General features: G+C 19.1%; 4 protein-coding genes across 4 annotated transcripts; 1 reads left to right on the forward strand and 3 right to left on the reverse strand.

Annotated features, from left to right (window-relative positions):
- Nucleotides 1–754: 754 nt before the first annotated feature.
- PmUG01_12011500 (Plasmodium exported protein, unknown function) lies at nt 755–1,796 on the reverse strand (the record flags this gene model as incomplete). Its single annotated transcript, XM_029006307.1, has 2 exons — nt 755–1,468; nt 1,602–1,796. 2 exons carry the CDS (start codon nt 1,794–1,796, stop codon nt 755–757), a joined length of 909 nt encoding a protein of 302 aa, XP_028862810.1.
- A 1,683-nt stretch (nt 1,797–3,479) lies between these two features.
- On the reverse strand, nt 3,480–4,380 carry PmUG01_12011600 (Plasmodium exported protein, unknown function; the record flags this gene model as incomplete). The annotated part of the gene is made up of 2 exons (XM_029006308.1): nt 3,480–4,151; nt 4,264–4,380. The coding sequence occupies 2 exons, from the start codon at nt 4,378–4,380 to the stop codon at nt 3,480–3,482; spliced, it is 789 nt and encodes a 262-aa protein (XP_028862811.1).
- A 2,221-nt stretch (nt 4,381–6,601) lies between these two features.
- Nucleotides 6,602–7,562, reverse strand: PmUG01_12011700 (Plasmodium exported protein, unknown function; the record flags this gene model as incomplete). Its single annotated transcript, XM_029006309.1, has 2 exons — nt 6,602–7,210; nt 7,476–7,562. 2 exons carry the CDS (start codon nt 7,560–7,562, stop codon nt 6,602–6,604), a joined length of 696 nt encoding a protein of 231 aa, XP_028862812.1.
- A 4,196-nt stretch (nt 7,563–11,758) lies between these two features.
- Nucleotides 11,759–12,337, forward strand: PmUG01_12011800 (uncharacterized protein; the record flags this gene model as incomplete). Its single annotated transcript, XM_029006311.1, has 2 exons — nt 11,759–11,809; nt 12,131–12,337. 2 exons carry the CDS (start codon nt 11,759–11,761, stop codon nt 12,335–12,337), a joined length of 258 nt encoding a protein of 85 aa, XP_028862813.1.
- Between the last annotated feature and the right edge of the window lie 356 nt (nt 12,338–12,693).

A 12,693-nucleotide genomic window follows, 5' to 3' on the forward strand; every position in this document is an offset into this window, starting at 1 on the left:
TGTACATACACCTCATTTCTAATAAATTTAAAACGGCAAAGATTTTCTTATATACATCAAATAACGAATATTCAGTGTTAACAGTTTCAATAAAAAAAAAAAAAATTAACAGCAAAATAAACAAATTTAATAATTATATACAACATATATGACGTAAGTATATACAAAAATATTTACTTTAATAAATACATATATTATCACGAACACACATTTAATGACAAGTAAATTAGACTATTATTTACAAGTAAAAAATTATTGCTAATAAAATACAAATTAAAACAGAAAAAACAAAAAAAATTCGAATTAAATATATAATACGCAAATATATATAAATTATAACTTATCGAATAAGCTGTTTTAAAAAAATAAGATAATGTTAATTTATTTAATGAGAGGAAATAGTTCCTACTTCTTTAATTCCTTTTTTCCTCCATCAAATAATATATATTGTACACATCAATAAAGGGCTTACGATTATAAATCAATTATGTACGAAATTTTTTTTCTTTTTCCTTCTTATTTTTTGTACAACACTTCGTAAAATGCAAAAAGCCATTGTTCATTATTCATTCATTTTATTACATATATATATATATTTTTAGCGTTCCAATAAGATAAATTTATATATTTTTTGTCTTTCCTTAACACGGCTTTGCTACAGCATAGATATATGTATATATGTATATATACTATATATTTGCTATTGTATGTATTAAAATATTTTTCATTTCATCAGTTCTGTGCTACTTTTTTTTTAATTTTTTTTTGCCATTTCTATATCAATTTGATCCTTAATCATTTTGTGTAATTCTGTTCTTAAATTGTCGCATTCAACTCTACACTTATTAACAAAATCTATAAATTCTTTTGCTGGCAAAGGTTCCTTTTCAAGGAGGTCATTAAATTGCTTAACATAATGATCCTCTTTCTCTAGTAGCATATCGAACGCTTTTGAAACACAATTGTTCCATTTATCATTTGCAGTAATCTCATCCATATTACTTTTTTGTTTTAATGATTCAAAATATTCGAATAATTCCTTTAACAAATTATAAATTTTGCTTTCTTCTAGCTTAAATGCTTGTTTCCATATATTAATATAAACATCTTTTGATGAAACCTCTTTCAATGAACTAAGCATTGCATTTAGTTCTTCTTCTGTAATTTCAGGGGATAAATCAAAGGTTAAATCATCTAATTGCGCAAGTAAATCACTATCATATAATTCCTGTTCGAAATCGTCATCGTCAAAATCATCATCTGAATCTATATAATTTGAAGCTTGAAGATCATCAGATTCATCATCTTCACTATCGTTTGATTTATTAGACGCATTTAGAGTATTATTTACATTCTTTTTATCTAAATTTTGTTTTTCAGAATCATTATTCCCTGATAATTTTCTTGAATACAGAACACTTGATTGCAATTGTGAAAGTTCCACATTGTTAAATGTCGATATATTATTCTATACGAAAAGTTAAAAAAAAATTATTCAAATGTAAGTATGATGCACATATATATTGTTTCCATATATAAATACATAATTTAAAACGGAATAAACATTTTATTTATTTACAAATGCTAAATTATATCCTTACAAGTAACAATATACAATATATGGCAACCATAGATACAACTAATCGTAAAGGAATGAAACAGCCACCAGATTTACGGCCATTATTGTTCTTTTCTTCTATAGGAAAAAAACTCGTAGAGAATTTTTTAATATTTCCATTATTTTTAGCTAAAAATTTTGCAGCTAAAATAGAATTGCAACCCTTAAAAATATACATTTTATTTAATATGCTTTTTTATATAAAGTTACATAAAAAGAAATTGTTTTTTTAACACATTATTTTTATTTTATTTTAATGCCTCGTAATACAGAATATAACGTATATTTTATAAGAAATTATGATTTACAAAAAAAATAAAAAATATTTATTTAAAATTATTATAAAAAAATAATAATGAAAAAAATAAAAAAAAAAATATTGAAAAAAAAAAAATAATAAATAAAACAAAATATAATTAAAATAAAACAAATTATTTTTCATTCACATGCAAAACTTGAAGAACTCAATAAAAGCCAAGAATGCATTTTTATTTATGAAACTATTTTGTTCGCTAACCGAGAATTCTACATGTTTTTTGTTAGTTTATGTAAATATGAAACAACTCATTTTTTTTTTTTTTTTTTTCTTTTAATTTTAAAAAAAATGAAATAAAAATTTTTAATTATTTGTTTTATATGAAAGAAGGATAGTAATCTTGTAAGAAACATTTTCATAACTATTTTCTATAACCTAAAAATCGTTCTATTTTGTGCATGTACACTTTCATATTATATTATTACTACAAAAAAATTTAATTATAGCTATAATTATCTATAAGGATAAGCTGTATTTTTTATTTTTTTTGTAGAATAAAAAAAAAAAGAAAAGCTTGAATCTATTTTTTTTTGTCTTTATATTATCATTCATAAAACAGTAATCTAAAAAATTTTCATTCCATTTAAAAAAAGTTAATCATTGTATAAATAAATATATTCTATTTTTTCAATTATAGCATAGCTAATGCATAAATCTACTTTTAACTAAACTATTTTTAGTTTTTAACATTTGTTGTTTTACTAATTTTCGTATTAAAACACATGTTTTCTTACTATTATTTATAACAATTTTGAAAAAAACAAATAAAAATAAGTAAAAGTTGTAATTAAATTTTGTTTATTGCTGAATGTGTATATTAATTTTATTTAAGAAAAAACAATAAAATTATTATTATGGTTAATACAATAGCATGCAAGTCTTTTATATATTTTTTGAAGTATCAACATAAACCACATCTTATAACTTAAAATATTTTTTCATATATCAACTAGCTTGCTGCATAAAACATATGAATATATAAAAATAGAACGATTCAAATTGAATAGAAAAGAATTTTAGGCAAAAGTACTAGGAATTTTTTTCTTTTATTAATTTTAAAAATGTGTAAATTCTTATGTTAAAATAATTATAATATAGCGTAGTATATACCATTATGTATGATGATTATAATTAAAGGAAGTTATTATATACTATTTTATATGCTATTTTACAATTTTTATTATGTAGCTTACTTCAAAAATAGTTGAATTAATTTTTCACACTATATAAATTTTATTTTTTTTCTTTAACATATTCAAAATTAACATGATAAAAATATATTCACCTTCAATATTATTTTAATTTATTTACTTCATTAAAAATAACTCTTTACCCTAATGAAATATAGTTTTCATGGTATAACAAGTTAGTTTGTAATTAACGCTGTAATGTTTTGCAATAAAAATATATATATATATGTACATTTTTACAAGTATCTTCTTTTTCAGCCCTTCTTATTGACGTCCAGTTTTAATCAGTACATATATATATATATATATATACATGCAAATTTTGCTCCTTTCGTTGATTACTATTTAAATTTTTTCAATTAGAATAAATTATACAATTATTTAATTTGCTTTTTCCTGTAATGCGTAGATCCCTTATAAATAAATTAGAAAAAAGTCTACTTTTATTTATAAAATTATCATATTCCGTTTGAGGCAATTGTTCATCTATAATACAATAATGAAAAAGTTTACTGTAATAATCCTCCATTACTCGTATCGTTGAATCTATAGTAACTTTAAACTTGTTCATTTCTTCCTGTGCTTTCTCCTCATTTACATTGTATTCACCTTTTAATTCTTCTAAATATGCTGATAAGTAATTTTTTAAATAATCAACTTTATGTTTGTCATTTTGACGCATTCGCAACCATGTATTAAGAGCTTCTGTTTTATATTGACTATTACTCACTGAATTAATAATTTCATTAATTTGTTCTTCTGTTAAATAATGGAATACTTCTTGACATTTTTCGTGTAACGTAAGTTCATCAATATTATTTAAATCGTCTTCTATTATATAATTACTGTCTTCTAAATTATTGGAAATATCATAATTCAATTCTGATTCTGAATGTACTGAATTTGAAGGTATATTATTACTTCTCAAAAAATAGTATCCACTTTTGTAAAGCTCAAATAAATTCCTTGAATATCTGCTACTTAAATGTAGTTTTGTAAATGACATAACCTTATATATATATATGTTCTATTAAAAAATTTTTTAAATATTAAAAAAAAAAAATTAATACACTAAGTTGTAATTTAAATGGATAAATATAATAATGTGTAAAAATTTATATACTAAAAAATTTTCTTACTTTTTTTTTTAATCTTACCAAAAATAATACAAAAATAATAGCAATCATTAAAACAGCACATCTTATAGAATTCAAAAGGACTGAAATTTTTCTATTATTGAATTGTTTACCCTCCATAATAATTTAATATTATATTTATATTGACTTTTAGCTTTATATGTTTAATGGTTAATAATAATATTTCAAGGAGAAAAACAATTTTAAATTTAAAACAGGAAATATTTAATTATTATATATTTAAAACATAAAAAATGTTTTTCTGATCTTCAATTTTTTTTTAAATTCCTTCATTATGTTATTTAGAAAATGAAAAAATATTTCAGAAAAACTAAGCAACTTACAAGGGTTAAAAAACAGAAAAAAAAAAGTATACTAAAAATTAATAATATATGTTTTATATAAATATATATATATATATATATATATATATTTGTTTATTTTTAAATGGTACAACGTTTTGTTAAATTTACATTTCCTGAAAATATAAACTATTCTAAAAACAAAAGCATTTTCAATTCGTTTTCAATAAATAAAACAAATTTTTAAGCTTTCCATATTATATTTAACACAAAACTATATTCATATAATCTGGGCTAAAACAAGAAAAACTGATTAGCTATTTTTATTTTTCTGTGTAATGTGCATTCAAGAAATAACAGTACAAAAAATATTGTTACATGAGTAACATTTTCTATCATTTCTTAAGAATAGATCTATATTTTACGAGAATTATTTGTGTTTATGTACTTAGTTAATTACGTTTAAATATTAAAATTAAGTTTTATATCTTTTGTATGTAGACATAACAAATTTTTTTATTATTTTTTTATATCTTATTGAGACTCAAACTAAAAATGTAAAAAGTGTTTTAGCACTTATTAATTTAAATACAAGTATCAATAATTTAAAATATATATACTCTTGTATGACAAAAAGGGAAAAAACAAATAAAATAAAATAAAAAAGTAAAATTATATAAAAAAGTGCTATTATATAAAATAGTAAAATTAAATAAGAAAGTAAAATAATATAAAACCGTAAAATTATATAAAACCGTAAAATTATATATAACCGTAAAATTATATAAAACAGTAAAATTATATAAAACAGTAAAATTATATAAAAAAATAAAATAATATAATATAATAAAGTAATATTAAATAAAAATTTTAAATAAAATAAAATAAAAATAATATAAAAATAAAATAATGAATTATTTATGTATAATAACAATAAATTAACTTCGATAAGTCTGAATAAAAACATCGATGAAAATGTAAATTACTTAAGTAACATATGCATTTAAAGCAATAAACAGAAAACTCAAAAATATGATGAACAAGTTTTATTAATTTTTTATTTTATTTCCAAAAAAATTTATGCGCAAAAACGGAATATACATTCTGACTACACACAAGTTTCTTAAATAAGTCATAGAATTTCCAATTATTTTATGAAATCCCCATTTAGAATTATGTTAATATATTAAAAATAAAATAATTTTTAATTGATAGTTTATTTATAAAAAGTTTATCTCTCATTTTTGTTCATAATGCATTTACTAAATTACATGATGGTTGTTATTTATAGTAGAAAATATTCATACATAATCATTATATCTCTGTTACTCCAAATATATAAAACAATGTAAAACAGGATAACAACTACTTTATCAAAATTGGGTAGATACACCAAAGAAACTTTATACATACAAATAATCACAAATGTATAATTTTGTTAAAGTTGTTTTATATATTTTTATAATTCATGTGCTTTAGTTTTTTCAACATGTTCTTATGAAACTCCTTTTACTTTTTTCAAAAAGAATAGTAATTAAAAATAGCCCCATTAAATGCAAGTTACAATTTTTTATAATATGTTATTCCAATATGTCTTATCTAGCAGTAAAGTTTAAATATAACTATATAACTTGAAATATAATTTCATAAATATAACAGTTAAGTTTCCATCTAATAAAATATATCAGAGTTTCACAAATGAACTAGAATAACACCATTAATTTTTTTCCCCCATAAATTTTAAAACATATCACACCTTACAAAACTATATTTCATATAAAAATATACATATAATAAAATACATGTTTGTATAAAATTAATAAAAATAACTTGACGGTTATAAAAAAAAATAAAATCATCTAGAAAATTATTTTAAAATAAAAAATTAAACATAAATATATCAAGATCAATATAAATTATGCTTATATTTTTACACCTCTCCGTGCGTATATATATATATATACGTATATACGTATTTATGGATGTTCCAATATAACACTTACGTTCTCATAGTAGCCTCCCAAAGAAATTAATGTAATTTAAACAATCTGTTCGCGCTCATATTTACGACATCGTTTTTCATTGTTACATCGTTCAAACCTAGGAGTTTTATCCATTATATTATTTTGTAATTTTAAAAGGCTATAAAAATAAAATATAGTACATATAGTTGATAATAAATAAGATGCATTATAATGTCCTGATAGGAAAAGTTTATTTGATACCAAATTTATTATAACCTGTGAAAAAAAAAGTGCATAATTCTGTAAAAATTTTACATTATTTAATAAATTCCCATTACTATTTATACTGTCCTTAATATTTTTACTTCCCGATTTCAAGACATCCAATATTTTCTTTTCAAAAAAAGAATCTGCTGTTCTAAAACCACGTTTCCATGGAGCACATATATATTTTTGGGTTAACTCATAAATATTTGAATCACATAATAATGACGTTACTTTTGATTCTTTACTTCCCAAATGATTTTTTTCTTTTATTTCACTATTTATTTCTTCGTTCTTTTCATCTCCGCTTTTTGTTAATTCTTTTTTTATTTCTTTAGATTTCTCTTCATTTGTTGCTAATATTCTGTCCGTTTTAAAACATAATGATATGTTACCTAAATTGATTTGCTCATCCAAAGGCTTATTTGAAATACACAAAAAAAAAAAAAAAAAATATATTATTTAAAAAAGTATTTTTTCTATATTAATAAAGCTTTAATTTTACAAAACAAAAACATAACGTAAAAAAATAAAAAAAATTCACATAAAAAAATTGCGACAATTATTATTATTTTCCTACATTGTTGTAATACTGCCATATACAAATAAAAAGGATAATAGCAAAAAATTTTGTAAAAAGATGTAACTTAAATTTTTCTTTCATATTATAATTCTTTGAGGCAACCATATGTGCTGGTACTAAACAGTTATCTCTTTTTATAATATTCCCTAAATGAACAGCGCAATTTAAATTATAATTTTTCTTTATCATTTTTTTACCTTGAAAATTTATTAAATTATTATATATTTTTGGTTTTATATGCATATATAAATATTTATACAATAATTTAAACGGAAAATTTTATTATTGAACATTTTAATAATGTAACAACAATATAAAACTTTTAAAAAAATGCTGCTCTTTCTGTTAAAATAAATACTAATTTTATATAGAAATATATACACTATATTTTTATTTTTCTATGGATTGTATCTCAGTAGCGTATTATTAGAGATAAACCAGAGTGTAATAATCATAAATATGAAATATTAAAATTCCATTATTCCTTTATTCAGTAATATCTGAAAATTTTTAAAATTATAAAAATTTAAAGAAAAGAATAATAACATCTTTTTTTCTTTTTTGTACAAAAATATAATATATGATATAAAATTTAAAAAATTTTAAATTAATGTAATATACTTTATACGATTGAACGCTACAATTTTATAAGAGTATCCAGATTAATTAAAAATCCGTTATTTTTTAATTAATAATTTTCTAATATAATCGTTATATATATAATTCGAATAATATCAGTTTTTAAAAGTACTATAAAAAAAATACTTAAAAAAAAATTTACTTTTTAGAAAAACAAATTTTTTATCTATTGTATTTATATGCAAGAAATTTATGCTTAAAAACAAAAAAAAATATATAGAGTAATACAAATTAATATATCACATATACCTTCAGATGTTTTTTAATAATACTTTTAGAAAGGATGATAAACTCTAGCAAATATTAACAAGTAAATATGATTTTAAAAACTTGTACTATAAAAAAAATTCATTTATGGAAACTCTTTAATATAGTATGGTACTTATTATATATATCAATAGATTATTTTAAATTGTAGAAACAAAAATGTGTATAGAAAAAATTTTATCTGCTATTAGAAGATATAACGTAAAAGGAAAATCATTTTGAATTGAATTCATAATTTATTTTTATATCTTTATTATTAATATAAAAAAAAAATACCAAAAGAAAAAGAAGGATTATAATTAAATTTCAAAATAATAAAATGGGAAAATAATTAACCAGTTTCATTTGAGATAAAAAATATTAAACAGTAGTTATGAAAATATTCTACATTTATACTAAGAATTCTTATAATAATCGTATTTTTTTCTTTCTAATTTTGTACAAAAAATTTTGAACATAATTTTTAAATGTTATTAGCAAAAGGTTTTTCCCTAAAAAATATATAATGAATAATTATATTTATTTTTTATAGTTATCACAAATTTTATATTTCATAAGAACTTTAAATTTAAAAAAAATAAAAAGAAATAGAAAAATTTATATACATTATCATAATATTTACATGAATAACATTTTCTTTTTCAAACGAATATTATAATTTTTTTTTAAATTATTCTCAATATACAATAAAATTATATATACGACTTATTATTAAATAGTTATTTTTCCAAACTTTTAGTTTTTATATTACCTAGTCCTTTTAATGGAAATAATAATATATTTATGCAGATTAAGATTTTATATTAATTATCTAACATTTATAAAATTACTAACTTATTTTTTTTAAATATTACCATCAAGGAAACATCGTCAAACAGACTACATATAAAAAAAAATTTGCAACATAATAGTTATTGAATATACTTTAATTATTTTTTAAAAATTATTTTATCTATTTTAAGTAATATTAATATTTTTCTCTTACGTTATATTTTACTATATTAAGAATTTTTTTTAATAGTAAGCATTGACAAGAAGGTTTAATTGTTGTACATATGAAGTGAAAAATACTTTTTCCTAAGGAATTAAATAAAAGAACAGAAATACTGTGTGCTTCCGCGTTAAATCTATTTATTATTTTATATATTTTATTTTTTACCTTTTTAAAATAAAAATAGTTAATGATATTTTAAATAAACACAATAAAATATTGTAAAAGTATTGGACAGATATTAAAAAGCCTATAAACAATATCTGTGATAACAAATGAAGAAAATATCTAACTTCTTACACAATGATGATAAATAGTAAAATTTAGAACATAATTTCCCCTTTTTGTATATAGTAAAAAAAGCAGAATTAAATAACAAATATATAAATTCTAACAATATAATAAAATTTGTAATTTTAATGAATTTTTACAACCATATAATCATAACAATTTTTTCAGAATTTCAAAGTATTTATAATTAAAGTTTTTTCTTCTTTTTTTTTTTTTTTTTTTTGTTTATATAAAAAAGTACTTCAAGAAAAAGATTTTAAAAATATAACACATGAAAAGTTATATTTTTTAACAAAACACATTACATATATATAATTTGCAACCATAATTTACTCGAAAACCTATTTAATATAATTTATTGAAAGAAATTATATCTAGATAAATCATATAAAAATTACTCTTTTGAATTTATTTTTAAATAATAATTGTACTTTATAAAAAGTTTATAATAATATACGTATTTATTATGTATATATTAATATCCTTCTTCATCATGTACATAATATACATTTTTTTGAAATCAAATTGATTGTTATTTACAGGTGTTTAAAAGTTTTTTTTTTTCTCCAAATTGCTTCAAAATTCTTATTATATAAATAAACCTGTCCATTATCAATTCAATACGTTAAAAAAAAATTAATAAACATGAAAATAATAACTGATAAATAATTATAATGTACATATAAATCATTAATGAATAGTACAAATTATGGGCAAAAAGTTGTAATTTATACATCCTTGAGTAATAATAGAGATAATACATTAAAAACAAAATATAACGGAACACTAAAAGGTCTCTATAAAAAAAATAGAAAAAAAAAATAATACGGTTTTTTTTATAATGAATTTTATAATATATGCACCTTAAAAATAATCATTTATTAAAAATAATATAGACGTAATATATTTTTTTTTTTGGTATCGTAGCCTTGCAATTTCTTTTATAATAAAAAAATTTTAAATAAATACAAAAATAAAGAATATTTCTTATTTTACATTCAATTTTGTATGTTAAATTTTATTTCCTGTATTTTAAAAAAAAAAAAAAATAAAAGGCTTATTATAAACAGTGAAACTAAATAATTTTAATAATTAAACAATTAACAGAACTCATTTTGTCAATCCTGTTATTAATTTTATTTAAAATAAATTCATCCCTAAAATTTGTAAAATAAATTTATATATTAATTCGAATAATAATACAATATAAAAATTTCATTAAAAATAAAATATTTTAAAAAATACAAACATAAAAAAATTAATATCTAATTAAAAAAAAAAAGAAAAATTAATATAATAATATATATATATTTATAACTATTATTGCATGAGTAAAAAATGCTAAATTCATAACATTAAAAAAATGTAATAAGTGCTACCTAATGACATTTTTTCATTAGTATTCTCCATTTTCTTTTTTATTTTTTTTATATTTTTTATATTTTTTATATTTAAATTATTTTTGTCGGAGAGTAATTTTAAAAATTTTAAGAAAAAATAGGAAAAAAAAAAAATTATAATTTATTCTACCCATTTTTTTACATCGAATTAGAATAATGCATATTTTATCTAAGTATATTTTTTTTTTATAAAATTTATTATCCCCATGGTAAAAACAGAAAATAAAAATATATCTTTTAAAATTATAATAGTTTTAAAAATACTAATATAAAAAAGATAATATTATCTTAAAATTATTAAAATCAACAAAATTTCCCTATATTTATTATATTGATATTTGATATTCATATAGCAATATATAAATTTTTTTTTTTTTTTTTTTTTAGAACTCTAAAAAAACAATAATTAAATTAATATATTTTTATAAAAATTATTTTGAATTCTAAAAAAAATATTATATAAAAGTTAATAATTACTAAAACAAGATTAATATTTTTAAATTAAATTAAAAAAATAACAATCAAAATTTTTTGAAAAATTTTAATCTGTATTTTATATTGATAATAGGCTATATTAATACATATATATACCAACAATTGAAATTCCTATTAAAAAGAAAGGACCATAGTATTATATTAGTAGTATATTACTATAATATAATTTTTTTACCACTACTATTATTTTTACTTAGAATTAATATTTAATATTGAAATAAGGATATTATTATATATATACGAATACAAATACAACTTTTAATATAAAAGCATATAATTTTATATAAAATTTATATATAAAAATGAGAATTATTTCAGATAGTTTTTTCCCAGAATACGATTACTATGGGAGCGTAATCCAAAGATTTAGTTCAATTAGATCTTTTTTTCCCCAAACAACAACACATCATCATTATTTGTACACTTATAATCAAAATGATAATTCAGTCGCCCATATAATTACTGTTTATTTGTTTTTATTCATATTTTTATCAATGTGCTACAGATTAATTGATTCGGTATATATATAATAAGATTATAAATACATGACTAAAATAAGAGAGGGATAATGCCTTTTTTATTATATTTTATACTGTATTTTAGTTAATTAGGAAAATATTACATTTGGATGTATATATATTATATACATTTAATTTTTTTTTTTAATATTATAGGTGTTTTTCGAAGGTAGATTAGTAGAAAGGTTGTTTAATTCAAACGAAGAAGAGGAAGATCCAGTGAATGCCCCAATAGAACAGGAACAGAATAACGAACAAAATGCAGAAAACACTGAATGCAAACCAGAACTAAGAGATGAAGAACAAGTTAAAGAAAAATTAGAGAACCTCGAAACACAAGAAAAAGAATGTCAAGCTATATAAGAAGTGCTAGGTTGTTATTTTAAATAATCTAAAGATTAATTAATTGTTTATAATATTACCATATTACGTATTATATAAAAATATATGCATTTATGAATAGAAAAAAAATTTATAATTATTATATCAGTAGTGTTTTTTCCTTCACTGTTACATCAATGAATATTTTTTTTTTCCATGTGTGAACTTGTAATTTGTCATGTCCAAAAAAAAAAAAAAAAAAAAAATTCATTCTTAATGAAATATATTTATTCGGTTGTATATTGAACTCACCAAAAAATAAACTGAAGTGAAATAACTTTTTTTCTGCATTTTGTTTTTTATTTACGGTTTTTATAAAATTCATACTGAGTAAAATT

This window comes from Plasmodium malariae (assembly GCF_900090045.1).
Source record: "Plasmodium malariae genome assembly, chromosome: 12".
NCBI lineage: Eukaryota > Apicomplexa > Aconoidasida > Haemosporida > Plasmodiidae > Plasmodium > Plasmodium malariae.